Raw genomic sequence first — 16,014 nt, 5'->3', positions numbered from 1 at the left:
CTCGTGGCTCTCGTGTCTCCCACCGGCTCCCGGCATGGAACCGTGTGCGCCACCGGGGTTGCAACTCCCATCTATGATGGTCTCAACTCTGATTGAGTAGCGACACGGCAATCCAACTTGTAGCAACGTCGGGCGACGTTTCCAACATTATCTCGTCGAGGTTGAAGCATTTTGTTGCAAAAGTTAGTGTCAGTCCTGCCATGTTCAATCGAGAGTGTTCCAGTAGGCCAGAAGAATCCGTTTGGGAGTACCTCGTTTCTCGATACCAATTAATTAAGTGGCCCCAATTTTTAGTGGCATTGTATAATCAATTCAAAGCACTATGCCAAGTTTTTTGGGATTTCAATAAGTTTTGCATTTTTTGGAGTTTTTTTGGTTAAAAAAGGGTGATAAATAATGGTCAAACGTGTCGCAACTTACATACGGTGTCAATACTCATTCAAACCAGGCATGGATGCCTACAATTGGCCCGTCCACCTTCTTACAAAAGATGGGCTCATTTCAAGGATGTCTAAAGAATAGATCATGTTTAACAAAGGGTGTTCAGGTAGGCAGAAGTGTCTGTTTCAAAGCACGTTGTTTTTTGACATCCCTCAAATAGCCCCAAAAAAATTTCACCAACTTCTACCTCCAACTCAAGGCATCATGCCAAGTTGTTTGGATCTTTGATAACTTTGGCATTTTCAAGAGTTTTCCTAGAGAAAAATGGCCGATAAATGCTCGGACGTGTCACAACGTGCAAACGGTATCGGAAGTCGTTCATATGTTCTTCTCGGGCTGTTACAAGAGGTTGGGGTCATTTACCGATATCGAAAAAACACCAGTTGAGAGTAGTGGGCAAGACTAGACCAGACGGATACATCCGTGAGCATGTGGTTTTTCCTAATTTGAATGCTTCTGTTATTTACAATTTCCGTCATTATCAATCAACATCAACACTTTCTTATGTCCTAACCATTTTTTTGAAATTTCTCCACAATTTTGGAATTTCAAATTGTGTATGAAAATTTTACAAACTACATCACTTTTTTGATTTTTTAACAAATTCCCAACAACTGATAAAATTTTTGAATACAAATTGCAAACCATTTAATTCTTAAAAGTTTAACAACTTTAAAAGAAACGCTTATGCCTTGGCCCAACTAGGCGACAACATCGCTCCGTTGATAGGGATGGGCATAAAAACCGACGAATCAAAGACCGAAGGAAATTGAACACAAGAAATTGGAACAGACTACCCTGGTAAAAAAAATGGAAAGATGCACGTTTATTGTAAGGTGGAAGGTTGTTGACAGCAGCTGATGTGTCAGATTGCTCGGAAACTGAACACTTATGTTGCTCCATGCTGATGTGGATAGTGTGCATTTTCAGAGAATTGATAGTAGTGGAGATCAAATTCTTAAGAATGTAAGATTTGGCACTACCTCCACAAAATGGTGGGAACCGGTGCCAAAAGCTATTTTAGCATTTGGCAGTAACAATTTGGTATACATTGTCGATGCCCTTAATGGGATGGAACTCCTAATCTCATTAAATATATTCCTGCGAGATGTAAATTTCAATAATAATAATAGTATTTCATAGCTCGTAGAAATATCCAAAATTCTAGAAAAAAAGAATATTTCTTTGGCATTATATCAAAGAAATCATAAATGTTCTTTTACCAAAAAACATTTTGCTTTGAATTTCACTTCTAATTACTAGAGTTCAAGGCACAAATTTTTATACCATCCCAGATTATCGAATTTTGGAAATTTCATCTCAAGTTCGAACCTAGCTCGAGAGAATATTGAAATTGGTTACACGGGATAAAGTTCAAAAATTACATCGCATATATCCTCTCTAGAGTTAAGAACATCCTAATTTAGAATATGCACAAATGCAATGCCTCTTATGAGATGGATCACCCGCAATTAAAACTTAAAGTGTTAATGTAGATTATGTATATGTTAACAGTGATAGGTTGATGGGAATTAAAAGTGTCTCTAGATTGCACTGCATTTGGAAAGAAACCCTTGAAAATAAACAAGTCAGACAAAACCACGTATTCGGTCACTAAGTCACTATACAATCTCATGAATGCAGTGAATCATGTTAAATCTGGTTTGACTATACATTTGTTGGGCTTAGATAGTATATAGAATGAAAGGCAAAATATTATATTTATCGATTCGTTACACCAAGCTTATAATACACTTGCTTTTTTAGCTGTGATGAAAATAGCCCTGTTCCATGAAAAATTACACTCACATCATGACTTGGCTATTTACATAGAGACCTTTTACGGTACATCAAGATAATTTGAACCGTTCATTTTTCTGGTTAGAGGGCCCAGATTAGCCAATACTACTGCAGACTTTCGGTAGTATATTGAATAGTTAAGGGCATTTTCGGTAGTTTATCAATCACATAGGCCGATTCAGCAAGGCAGATTCATGTGTGCATATGTCAGCCGGAATCGATCTAGCGAAGGGAAGCGATCAACCTGCTGCTGTGTACGTGCACGTTCAACCAACATACATGGATTGCGTCGTACAGCTTGGGGCAGGAACAGTCAGCTTACTTCGTCGTCGTCGTGACAGCGCCGGAAGTAATCCATGATGGCCTGGTAATTTGGATTGAGGTCAAGGCTCCACGGGAGGAAAAGAAGGTCGGCACAGCCACCGCTGCTTGCTGCGTTTCTCATCTGGTGTGTCGTACTGTCGTGTCGCAGTTGTGGTCTGAGGAGAAACCTAGTCGTCCATGCCCGACGGGTCAAGAACGGCCTCTGCGTCGGCGGCGAACTCCATGAGCTCGGCCTCCGTCGGAGTCGGGCCAAAGCTGTTGTCGTGGAAGAACTGAACCAGCGCCGATGTCGCAGCTGGCTTCGTCGGGTTTCGACGATGTCGCTGTACTCATCACTTCAGCATCGACAGGAGGTGCTGATGCTCTTGGGCTGCGATCACGGTCCGCCACTTGCGTTTAAACCACGCCGGTACGACCTCATTGCTCCGGCAGCCCAAGCCCCAAGGATCAGTGGCGACGTGGGTTGTAGACGCACCCGTTCGTGCGTTAGAGCTATTTTGTGTCGTTGTGTGCAGGCACTGACTGCAGCGGCGTTGGCATGGCGGAGGATTTGAGCCGGTGCAGTGCATATAGAATTACCAATATGTTCTAAAGCCATAATTTGTTTGATCCACATCAACCGTTGGATCAACTAAATACTATCCATTATATTGGGTAGTATGATGTACCGTAAAAATTCTCTTTACATATGCATTTTGTTCTGTCCCTTTTATCATTTGGAATAATGTTATTGTTCATGCCCATGGCCACGTTGCTTTTGAGGTATACCTTTGAACTATCTATTCTTTTTAGTATGTGTTTGACATTGTAGTGATTTATGATAACCATGTCTTCCCAAACAACTTTTCATTATTTTTACCACGAGTAATGCTAGACGTACAGGTTTCTACGGGGGGTTTACAGGCAGCTTAGCGATGATTGGCGGAGGATTGATTAAGGGACGCGGGCCCACTGATGAAAATCAGGGAGGGCCAATTAGAAGAGGGCACAAGCCCCCGCCCGTACAAACCTGTAAATAAAGTCCGTACGTTTGTGTGAACCAAACTTTTACCAATATGGTTAACTAACTCCCAGTAGCCGAGTGGGAGGGATAAGAAATGCAATCTAGTTCCCCGCCCATTTCCCCGGTGCCGCCGACGAGTCCCTTCCCTTCGAAAACTGCTCCGGTGGTGAGTGGGTGGGGGAATCACGATCTAAGCTTCGGGTGCACATATAGGGCTAGGTTCTTCCATGGAGCGGTTGAGATGGGGAAGATGGAGCCCCATCCGAACAATAGTGCTCGTTCTTGGTCCCCTTCACGGCGAGGCCTCTAAGTGGGGACGCCAGTAAGCTGCAGGTTTTGTTACCTCTCGGATCCGTTGATCCGGTGAGTCATGGTGTGGTTGTTTTAGTGGAGGCCGCGACCATGTCATGGATCTTTTGTCCCCCGTCTTTGTCTCTGACACAATGTTGAGTGATTCGTCCATATAGTGGAGGTTATGGGCAATGGCGGAGCTTGGGCCAAATTCCTGGAGGGCGATGGACTGGAGGGGTGGGGGGGAGGCACACGTTTTTGGCCGATTTCCACTGATTATATATGACTTTTGGTAAGCGATACTTAAAGAAAATCTGTGGCCTTGGGGCGGTGGCCCGAGATAGCCCTCACAGTGCCTCGCCACTAGCTGTGGGGTTTGTTTAGGAGTGGCTTTCTTTGTGATGGATGTGGCCAGCGTGGTCTAATGGCGTCGGCGGCGTCCGTTCTTTGACATTGGATTCTTCATTGGGTTGCTAGTCCTCTCGGGCCAAAGGTGTTGAATTCTCATTCGTCCGAGAAAAGGTTTTTTCAATCTTGCTAAATCTCGATCGACTGAGACGTCGTTTAGTTGTTGTTATATTCATGAGAGATCTTACACTGAGATCTGTGTAAATTTTTCCTTTTAGTTTTTATCTTTTTCTGTTTGAAATAATCAGTTCTAATCAGCTGATTAATGGGCCATAATCTGCCAATACAAAGCCCGCTCGCTCAAAACAAAACTGCTAGAAAATCCACAAGATTTGCCTCAGGAAAAGAAAAAAAGGAAAACCCACTCTCTAGTCTCACTCTCACGCCCTTGACCGCATCGTCGTCGGCAGTCGCCAATGGAGGCCAATCCCCATCCGGCGGTGGTGCTGCACGCCTGCTTGGGCGTGGGCCACCTTATCCCCATGGTGGAGCTCGCCAAGCTCTTCCTTCGCCGGGGCATCCCCGTCGTCATCGCCGTCCCGACCCCTCCGGCCTCCACCGCCGATATCTTCGCCTCCTCAGGCCCCGCCGTCGCCAGCGTGGCCGCCGCCAACCCCACCATCTCCTTCCACCACCTCCCGGCGCCGGAATACCCCAACCCGGACCCGGACCCCTACCTGCAGATGGTCGACGCGCTCCGCCTCACCGTGCCGTCCCTCCTCGCCTTCCTCCGCTCCCTCCCCTCCGTCGCCGCCCTTGTCCTCGACACCTTCTGCGTCGACGCCCTCGATGCCGCTGCCGAACTCAACGTCCCGGCGTACCTCTACTACACCTCCTCCGCCGCCGACCTCGCGGCGTTCCTCCACCTCCCCCACTACCTCGCCACGACGGACGGTGGCGACTTCAAGGACATGGGCAAGGGTCTCCTCCGCTTCCCCGGCGTCCCGCCGATCCCTGCCTCGGACATGCCCCAGATCGTGCAGGAGCGCGCGAGCCGGACTTGCGCCGTGCGGATGGGGCAATACGGGCGCAAACCGGAGGCCCGGGGCTTGCTGATCAACACCTACGAGTGGCTGGAGGCGAGGGCCGTGACGGCGCTCAGGGACGGGGTGTGTGTCCCTGGCCGCCCGACCCCGCCGGTGTACTGCATCGGGCCACTGATCGTGAATGGCGAGGCGGCTGCACAAGCGCAGGGCGCGTGCTTGTCGTGGCTGGACGCGCAGCCGGAGCGGAGCGTGGTGTTCCTCTGCTTTGGCAGCTTGGGCGCGATGTCGGCGGGGCAGCTCGAGGAGATAGCGCGCGGGCTCGAGAACTCCGGCCACCGCTTCCTGTGGGTCGTGCGGAGCCCGCCCGAGGACCCGGCCAAATACTTCCTGCCGCGCCCAGAGCCAGACCTGAATGCGCTCCTCCCCGATGGGTTCTTGGATAGGACGCAAGGGAGGGGGGTGGTTGTGAAGATGTGGGCGCCGCAGGTGGAGGTGCTGCGGCACGCCGCGACCGGCGCGTTCGTGACGCACTGCGGGTGGAACTCCGTCTTGGAGGCGGCGTCGGCCGGGGTGCCGATGCTGTGCTGGGCGCAGTACGCGGAGCAGAGGGCGAACAAGGTGTTCGTGGTGGACGAGATGAAGCTCGGGGTGGTGATGGAAGGGTACGACGAGGAGCTTGTCAAGGCCGAGGAGGTGGAGAAGAAGGTGAGGCTGGTGATGGAGTCGGGCGAAGGGGAAAAGCTCCGGGGGAGGCTGGCATTGGCCAAGGAGAAGGCGGCGGAGGCGCTGGCGGACGGCGGGCCGTCGCGGATGGCGTTCGCCGAATTCTTGAAGGATTTGAAGCTCCAGAAGTGATCAAGCAGAGATGGTAGCTGGAGCTCATTGCGAATTTAGAATGGGTGATTCTGGAGGTTTGCATCGATTCCCTCTCGGGATAGTAGTTATGCTATGCATATTTGTTTGGCTGCTTCAGAAATTATATCCAAATTACATCCTTGATTGTAATGATGTGGCATGGCTTAGCTGTGCTTCTGAATTTCAAAACTGCAAGCGTTCCTCCGCTATGATCTACCACAAAAACAGAGGAAACAATACGTTGCTTTCGTTGAGAACTGACAGACACTAAATTTGGTTGCTCACTGGCACAACATGCTCAACACGTGATGTGACCGAGTTGTAGCAGTAGGATAGATGTACAATTTGCTTTACTTCTTATTCTTTGATTTTTGGTTTTTGTGTTCTTTTCTGATTTTGTTTGTTGGCTGCAACAAGTCTAGCGTCATTTGGATGTTCTCTTCTAATGCAGAATAGTGGAAATTCAGCATTCTTAAGAAAAATGGAAACAATTTTTTTGAAGGTTCATTGTAACTGACTCTTAGTCCAAATGAATCATATAGTTTGGTGAATAGCGCAATTTAGCAACTCAAAGAGGCATATGATTAACCTTGTGAGTTAATTTAAAGATACGAGGGTTAGCCTACTAGATCAAGGACAAGGTGAAAACAAGGTTTTAGTGTGCTTTTGTATTTTAAATCAACAAAATATAAAAACAAGGCAAAGAATCGAGAAATAAGGGACCCAGTGCTTCCCGGGCGACCTCAGAGTTCAGTCGAATCCGGCCGTTCATTGCGTCGGCTTGATGGAGTTCCGGCCGTTCGATCTCGCTTCTGGACGATCTGGGCCGCCGGATTGAATCCCAGTACTGTTTCAATGAATAGTTACTGCCCTTCCCCGGTTCTCTATCACTTCGTGGAGTCGTGCTGGTCTCGCTGACCTGTGGGGTAGCTCGCGTGTGGGTCCCGTTTGTCGGTGACAGGGTCTGGCGAAGAGTCCCGTGCGGCTCGTCCCGACGAATCCAGCGGGTAAATATCTTGCCACCGCCAATAATTACCATGACCCGCCGAGGGCATTTTCGGTCTTTCATGATTTGCCCGGTGCGTGGTGGACGCTGGTTGGCCCGTGCCTCGATGAGGTGGGGGAGGGTGGCTGTCTTGCCCCGTCGTGCTCCCATTCGCCCCCTTCTCTCTGCACTTCCTCTCCTCTCGCCGCCGCCGCCCCGTCCTCCTCGATTTGCCGCCACGTTCTTCAGGTGGCTTTCCTCTCGCTTACCGTCGATGCTGCCGCAGCCGCCTCTCTCGCTACTGCTGCCAAGACGAGGCCGCCGTCGAGCTTGCTCCTCGTCATCCCTGGGAGGGCGTCGACGAGCTCGGTGAGCGCCAAGCCGTCATCCTCGCGTCGACCTGCCCCTCCCGGTGTGCTTGGCAGCCTGAGGACTTGAGCGTGGCGTCCACGTTGGACCGCTGTGGGCTCAAGCGGCCCTTCCCGCCGCCGTCGCTGGCAAGCACATCCGCGCGCTCATGGGGCGGCGGCACGGCTCCGTCAAGCCCAATGAGGCATCCATCCTCGAGGGCAGCGAGCCGGAGCTGGGCCTGGACAAGGGATTCAGTTTCTCCAAGCACTTCTTCGCCAAGTACGAGCTCGGCGAGGAGGCCAGCTGCGGTCACTTTGGATACACCTGCGCCGCCAAGGCCAAGAAGGGCGAGCACAAGGGCCAGGGCGTCGCCGTCAAGGTCATTCCCAAGGCCAAGGTCCGATACTCCTCTCGCCATTGTCATGCCCTCTCGTTCTCTACTTGCTTGCTGCCATTCAGTCTCTTGCTGTTTATGTTCGGTTGCATACTCTGCATTTTAACACTTCTTTTTCTACCCGTGATTGGGTATCAGGCATGTCCGTCTGAATGATGATGTCATGTGAGTAGCGTTGATCCCTTGGCGTTTAAAAACTAGTTTATGTTGCCATCGTCATCCAGCACACACACATGCTTGCGTCCTCATCTACGAACCGTGCTCCACTCTGGAAGTTTTACTCTCCCTAATATTAGCCACACTGATTTTACTATCCCTGAGCTTATTTTTGTGAATTTGTCAGATTGCAGTTTGGATCGAAAGGTGCTCGATGATTCGCTTCATAGGACCACTGCTGCTCGGATTGATTTCGTTGTTACACAGGTGTTTTGCTAATCGCGTTTGTCAAGATTGTTCTTTGACTGTATATATGTGCTCTCACAATGTTTGCAAATGCATATGGTGTCGAGTGTACAGCCATACACGCGAGTCATTTCACCATTTTGCATCACTCTGATATTGATATCGTTTGTCTTGAATATATCGCCATATAGTATTCAGAGATGATCGAGCAGGTTGACCGTGGTGTAAAACATACTCACCCTGACATGCATTTCTTCTGTGGAAACACTTCTTTTGCAAAATCCAATCAGGTAAATCTCCAGTATATAAGTGTAGATAGTGTTCAACTAGGATACATGACTGATCATTTGTGATTGTGACCAGGATTCTCTGAGAAATATATTAATTATCTTCGCCAAGCTGAATACTGGGATAAAGTCATTTGTGTCTACCACTTCCATATTTTCTTGAGGAGATTATGTTGATATATTTAGGGTAGTCATTCCAGGTTGGGGTTGGAGGGCGGTAAAAGGAGCATGTTATCATAGCATTGGCGGTGGCTCATCTTGGGTTACTCCGTCGTCCTATAAGGTTGTTGCCGCTGCAGAGTTCTTGACTGTGTTACTTGGTTCTTGATACTTGGATGGGTAGGTGGTGGAAATACTGGATACTGATTCTTGATGTTGTTGGTTCCTGTATGTAGGTCGCCGACAGACTATCAGATCTCTAGGAGGTGGTGCTGGGTGGTGATGTCACTTAGTTGGAAACTTGCTGGTAGCATTTATTAATTTTTATTTGTGCTGCAATTTGAGTTAGTTTGCTGCTTGGATATCATACCATACTAGATCTAACATTCATGTATATGATTTCTTCAGGGTTGTATTCTGAATAATAGTGCAAGGTACCTTGAGTAAATGATCTGCAAATCAGTGCATCTGGAACGCTAGGATGTGTGGGGACAAAAAGGTACGCCAACAAGCTCAGAATATGTCATATATTACGAATGTACATGGTTGCCTTGTTTGGATAATTCATATGTAGTTGTTCCATCTAATTTGTTGTTAAGTTCTCGATCATGGATCAGTTGCGAACTAACATCAGTACTCATTCATGTCCTCCAGACCTTCGCTGTCATTTGTGCATTTCCTACCATAAAGTCATGTAGATAGGTGCTGGATGATGTAAGTCTCACATCTTGTGGCATATTTGTTATGCTAGAGCACATAGTGGTGTCATCATTGAATTATTTGATCTGTTAGATTCTTCTTTTGTTCTTGCATTATTACTTTTGAAAATTTGCACAGATGCCATTGCATAGGCCTGTTGGCAAAGAAATCAAAGGATAGGAATACCACAGTATCATCCTATTTTCCTATTTGATCATTGTTATTGCACCTATTACAATGCATATGTTTTACACTGCATTGCATATATTAGAAGGTGTAGTCTGTACCTTTTTTCTTCAGTATTTTCAACATGCGTGCAACCTTTGAAGTTTACATATTTATTGCCCTCCAGTAATTCTTTTAACTCAATGGAAGTGTTTGTTCTCGCTGATGCCTACCCTTGGTGGGATATTATTCTCATGTAAACATATAATATTTGCATATGGTTATGCGGACCTTCATAGGAAGGCTCTCATATCCCCATTTGTGGTTTCAGCTTTACGAGGCTTGTCAGCAATGATTGATGAGATAATTGGTTCAGCTACTTTCGTAAGAGGCGACGGGAATCATAAATACCACAATGGCTATGAAGATTCAACATATAGAAAGATGGAAGAGGTTTCGAATCTCTCTCTCTCTCTCCCTTCCACTTTCTTTTGATTTAATCCCCAGTTTTATTTATCTATGCCTACATGGTGTGCGGCTGCAAGGAAAGATTATTCTTTGTAATATTAGTGCTCCATTGCCTACTCAGTAGTGTTTTTTTCTTCTGAAATTTAGCTGCAATCATGGATCACTTACCTGTACACTATGTTACATCTCACAGTTATCCGACTTGCTTATGCAATATATCTATATCTATATTTGGACAGCCAAAACATGAGAAGGTGGGGCCGGTTTCATTCTGTACCCCTGATATTATGCACAATCATATATGTATGTTTCTCCCGTGGCCACGGCCAGGGGTGAGGAGATATCAAATAGGATAGCCCCGACGTGCACGGGCTTGGATATGGGGCTATAGATCGTAGACCTGATAATATAAAATTTTGCAAATCGTGCTTGCAGTTACTGGCGGAGCTACCTTAGGGCAAAAGCATACCATGGCCCACCCAGCCTAGGAGCATTTCCTCTGTTCTACTAGATTGGGATGTAAAACGCCAGCCTAGAGATAATTTTCTTCAGCTTAGCTTGCCTGGCCCGCCCTGATGTTTGTTTCAAGCTCCGCCACTACTTGCAGTGGACTTTAGAGCTAGATGGTCCCGCATCCACGCTGATCTATTAAAATAGCAAGTATCAATTGAGCGACTGTTTATGTTCTGAATGATGCAAATGTTTACCACCACATTTGTTAGGTTCATGCGAGCACTAAAATAATTTTGATGATCTCGAAGAATTTCTGAGCAGTTATTTCATCGGTATTCATTTATTAGTTTGTTTAGGTCTGTGTGTGTGGCAAGTAATTTTATATGTCTCCCTCAAGTTGCGAGCAATCTAATTTATCGAGCTTTGTTGTAATAAATAGTTTGTGTTGTAGCTAATTTCGAATCGTGTTCTGCCTCCTGAACTTTTATCTTTTTTCCTCTGACTTGGGAAGCTAACATGGATGCTCTCTTTCCTTGGCAGCTCAGCTGAGAGTGAGCAACAGGCAGAGCTGGATGCACATGGGAGATTGAAAAGAAGTTTGGTTGCAGGATGCATTACTAACTGTTCCGCGTAGACGATCAGACTCTTCAAAATATAGCGTAAGGAAAGGTTGATGTTTGCCAAGTTTCCTCTACCACTCTTCTTATGCATGATTCCTTATTAAGATTCACAAAGGTGGCTAGCCCAGTAAATGAATCTACTTCTGGGCTGATTCATGTTGTCAGAATCACACAGAGGTCATGACTGATTGTGCACCAGAATCTTGAGTGTGATTCACGTAGTTTGGTGTTTTTATTATGATTAAGGCTCAGGTCTTTTGCCTGGAAGTATTATTATATTGATTGAATTAACTTAATATTAGTTCTTCATGATTATTTTTGTTGGTCCATCTATTTTATTGTTATATAGAAGACAACAAAATGTTTGTACTTAGGATGTGCATATGTGATTTGTTTAAGTTACTATGTGTCAAGTGAGTAGTACTTACTTAGGGAGCTAGCCCAATGCTATGTAAAAAGGAGATTTATGAGAATTCAATATTGAAAGATTTGACATATTTTGTCTTTCATGTTTCTCTATATCTGCTACAATGCCTGGATTGCCAGATGTTGGTCTCAGCTCCGATGGAGAAATGACAGATCAAGGGCATTTAATCACTAAAGTAGTATCGATACCAATGATTGGTGATGCTGATAATGGTTATGGAAACTGTATCAATGTCAAGTTGATAGCGAAATGATTTATCAATGTTGGTTTTGCTAAAATTATTCTTGAAGATTAACTATTCATTTGAAGTAATAATAACCTACCTTAGTTTATTTTTGTTCTACTTGAAATTCAGCAATAAAGGGATTATGTTATATCTTCTGTATCAACATGGTATTAGTGGGCTCTAGGTTATTTTGTAAAATATGTATATGTGGCACGCGTCTGGTTTGACATACTTACTAGGTTAAGATTACTCGAGGGGCGCTATTAGATGCATGGACCGCTTGGAAGGACATCCGGAAAAAAGTGTGCGCTATTAGATGTTGCATCTCCTAATTCATAACTGCTACTACGCCTATCAAGGTGATTGTTAGAGTTGTGTCGAATATAGTGTACAAGGTAGGTTACAGTTGGACTTGTAGTTGTATTGTGTTTAGATAGGATATGGAGTCGTGTCTTACTAGGACACTTGTATCCTAGGCCCCTCATATATAGCGGGGCTAGACACACGATGTAACCTATGCCAACATAATAGCACAGACGTGCAAGGGGGAGCCGGCGGCGTGTGCCGGCGCCCGGTTGACCGGTGTGCGGTATTGTGACGGTGTCACGGGGAGAAGCGCCCGTAGTCAGGCCCCGGGGATGTAGCCATATCGGTGAACCACGTTAACAAATCTCGGTGTCGTGCCTCATGTGATTGCTTGGTCCTCGGATGATCGACGGTATGCCTCAGATTTATTCTAACAGTGATTTCGTCTTACTGTACATAAACTGCACTTTCTTTTGGATGCGTTGTGTCATCATTTCTATTGCTCTACATTATGCCTGAGACTTTAATTATCTATGCATAGTTGTGGTTCGGCCTATGTTTGATTATGCTCCATATATGTTCTTGTATTTTGTGATGAAGCTGCATATATGTTTATTTATTTATTTTGTGCATTGATAGGACGAGGGCCTAGGTCGCAGAATATTAAATCTACGGCCAGCTATCAACAAGGGTTGTGTATTTTGTTTTCGTCGACAATGCTGAATATGCATTAGAGTGGCACTGATGCTATAGTTCATAGAGACGATTTGATCACTTTCTTAAGCTGTTGCATGCTGTCATATGCACTACTATGCTTATGATATTTGCTACTAAACGAATCATGAAATATACTTTTTATGTTCATATATTGTTTGGTGGCTTCTTAATTTGTGCATGCAAACAAACTTTGCTTCAGAGTGACTCTTCATTATGTTGGGGAACATAGTAATTTCAAAAATTTCCTACGCACACGCAAGATCATGGTGATGCATAGCAACGAGAGGGGAGAGTGTTGTCTACGTACCCTCGTAGACCGAAAGCGGAAGCATTAGAACAACGCGGTTGATGTAGTCGTACGTCTTCACGGCCCGACCGATCAAGCACCGAAACTACGACACCTCCGAGTTCTAGCACACGTTCAGCTCGATGACGATCCCCGGACTCCGATCCAGCAGAATGTCGGAGAAGAGTTTCGTCAGCACGACGCCGTGGTGACGATCTTGATGTTCTACCATCGTAGGGCTTCGCCTAAGCACCGCTACGATATTATCGAGGTGGACTATGGTGGAGGGGGGCATCGCACACGGCTAAGAGATCCAAGGGATCAATTGTTGTTGTGTCTATGGGGTGTCCCCCTGCCCCCGTATATAAAGGAGGGAAGGGGGGAGGCAGCCGGCCTAGGGAGGAGGCGCGCCAAGGGGAGTCCTACTCCCACCGGGAGTATGACTCCCTCCTTCCTTGTTGGAGTAGGAGAAGGGGAAAGAGGGGGAGAGGAAGAGGGAAAAGGGGGCTGCGCCCCTTGTCCAATTCGGACCAGAGGGGGGGGGGGCGCAGGCCTCCTTCCTTTTTGGCCTCTCTCCTCTATTCCCGTATGGCCCAATAAGGCCCATATACTCCCCGACGAATTCCCGTAACTCTCCGGTACTCCGAAAAATACCCGAATCACTCGGAACCTTTCCGAACTCCGAATATAGTCGTCCAATATATCGATCTTTACGTCTCGACCATTTTGAGACTCCTCGTCATGTCCCTAATCTCATCCGGGACACCGAACTCCTTCGGTACATCAAAACTCATAAACTAATAATATAACTGTCATCGAAACCTTAAGCGTGCGGACCCTACGGGTTCGAGAATAATGTAGACATGACCGAAACACGTTTTCGGTCAATAACCAATGGCGGAACCTGGATGCTCATATTGGCTCCCACATATTCTATGAAGATCTTTATCAGTCAAACTGCATAACAACATATGTTGTGCCCTTTGTCATCGGTATGTTACTTCCCCGAGATTTGATCGTCGGTATCCAATACCTAGTTCAATCTCGTTACCGGCAAGTCTCTTTACTCGTTCCGTAATAGGTCATCTCGCAACTAACTCATTAGTCACATTGCTTGCAAGGCTTATAATGATGTGCATTACCGAGAGGGCCCAGAGATACCTCTCCGACAATCGGAGTGACAAATCCTAATCTCGAAATACGCCAACCCAACATGTACCTTCGGAGACACCTGTAGAGCTCCTTTATAATCACCCAGTTACGTTGTGACGTTTGGTAGCACACAAAGTGTTCCTCCGGTAAACAGGAGTTGCATAATCTCATAGTCATAGAAACATGTATAAGTCATGAAGAAAGCAATAGCAACATACTAAACGATCAAGTGCTAAGCTAACGGAATGAGTCAAGTCAATCACATCATTCTCCCAATGATGTGATCCCGTTAATCAAATGACAACTCTTTTGTCCATGGCTAGGAAACATAACCATCTTTAATAAACGAGCTAGTCAAGTAGAGGCATACTAGTGACACTATGTTTGTTTATGTATTCACACATGTATTATGTTTCCGGTTAATACAATTCTAGCAGGAATAATAAACATTTATCATGATATAAGGAAATTAATAATAACTTTATTATTGCCTCTAGGGCATATTTCCTTCAGTCTCCCACTTGCACTAGAGTCAATAATCTAGTTAACATCATCATGTGATTTAACACCAATATTCATATCTGTATATGATTAACACCCATAGTTCACATCGTCATGTGACCAACACCCAAAGGGTTTACTAGAGTCAACAATCTAGTTTACATTGCTATGTGATTAACACCCAAAGATTACTAAGGTATGATCATGTTTTGCTCGTGAGAGAAGTTTAGTCAACGGGTCTGTCAGCCGTATGTATTTTGCAAATATTCTATGTCTACAATGCTCTGCACGGAGCTACTCTAGCTAATTGCTCCCACTTTCAATATGTATCTAGATTGCGACTTAGAGTCATCTGGATCAATGTAAAAGTTTGCACCGATGTAACTTTTATGACGAGCTCTTTTATCACCTCCATAATCGAGAAACATCTCCTTAGTCCTCACTAAGGATATTCTTGACCACTGTCCAGTGATCTACTATTAGATCACTATTGTACTCCCTTGCCAAACCAGGGCAGAGTATACAATAGGCCTGGTCCATAGCATGGCATACTTTTATAGAACCTATGACTGAATGCATAGGGAATGACTTTCATTCTCTTTCTATTTTTTGCCGTGGTCGGGATTTGAGTCTTACTCAATTTCATACCTTTGCAACACAAGCAAGAACTCTTTCTTTGACTGTTCTATTTTGAACTACTTCAAAATCTTGTCAAGGTATGTACTTATTGAAAATCTTATTAAGCGTCTTGATCTATCTCAATAGATCTTGATGCTCAATATGTAAGCAGCTTCACTGAGGTCTTTCTTTGAAAAACTCCTTTCAAACACTCCTTTATGCTTTCCAAAAAATTCTACATCATTTCTGATCAACAATATGTTACTCACATATATTTAGAAAGGCAGTAGTGCTCCCACTCACTTTACTATAAATACAGGCTTCACCGCAAGTCTGTATAAAACTATATGCTTTGATCAACTCATCAAAGCGTATATTCCAACTCCGAGATGCTTGCACCAGTCCATTGATGGGTCGCTGGGGCTTGCACATTTTGTTAGCACCTTTAGGATTAACAAAACCTTCTGGTTGCATCATATACAACTCTTCTTTTAAAAATCCATTAAGGAATGCAGTTTTGACATCCATTTGCCAGATTTCATAAAATGTGGCAATTGCTAACATGATTCGGACAGACTTAAGCATCGATACGAGTGAGAAAATCTCATCGTATTCAACACCTTGAACTTGTCGAAAAACCTTTTTGCGACAAGTCGAGCTTTGTAGATAGTAACACTACTATCAGCGTCC

At 45.4% G+C, this 16,014-nt stretch overlaps 1 protein-coding gene and 1 long non-coding RNA gene across 6 annotated transcripts; both read left to right on the top strand.

The window, feature by feature from the left end:
* Positions 1-4,591: 4,591 nt before the first annotated feature.
* Positions 4,592-6,315, top strand: LOC119366010 (anthocyanidin 5,3-O-glucosyltransferase-like). Its single transcript, XM_037631671.1, has one exon. It carries the CDS (start codon positions 4,684-4,686, stop codon positions 6,106-6,108), a length of 1,425 nt encoding a protein of 474 aa, XP_037487568.1. The 5' UTR covers positions 4,592-4,683; the 3' UTR covers positions 6,109-6,315.
* A 947-nt stretch (positions 6,316-7,262) lies between these two features.
* Positions 7,263-12,889, top strand: LOC119366009. 5 transcript variants are annotated; one of them, XR_005175861.1, is made up of 9 exons: positions 7,263-7,841; positions 7,977-8,003; positions 8,182-8,530; positions 8,604-8,810; positions 8,923-8,993; positions 9,095-9,185; positions 9,882-10,003; positions 11,012-11,130; positions 12,690-12,889. It is a non-coding gene; the product is annotated as an uncharacterized LOC119366009 (long non-coding RNA). The 5 variants fall into 5 exon arrangements; XR_005175864.1 differs by lacking the exon at positions 12,690-12,889 and having other exon boundaries at positions 8,189-8,261; positions 8,432-8,530; positions 11,012-11,894; XR_005175862.1 differs by lacking the exon at positions 12,690-12,889 and having other exon boundaries at positions 8,182-8,261; positions 8,432-8,530; positions 11,012-11,894.
* Positions 12,890-16,014: the final 3,125 nt, after the last annotated feature.

The sequence above is a fragment of the Triticum dicoccoides genome, chromosome 2B (genome assembly GCF_002162155.2).
Source record: "Triticum dicoccoides isolate Atlit2015 ecotype Zavitan chromosome 2B, WEW_v2.0, whole genome shotgun sequence".
NCBI lineage: Eukaryota > Viridiplantae > Streptophyta > Magnoliopsida > Poales > Poaceae > Triticum > Triticum dicoccoides.
Note: the sequence above shows the minus strand (reverse complement) of the source record. Positions and strands in the feature narration are given on the sequence as shown.

Bases quoted from the DNA above. Each gene is read 5' to 3' on its own strand.
- LOC119366010 (XM_037631671.1), top strand. From the start codon at position 4,684: ATGGAGGCCAATCCCCATCCGGCGGTGGTGCTGCACGCCTGCTTGGGC.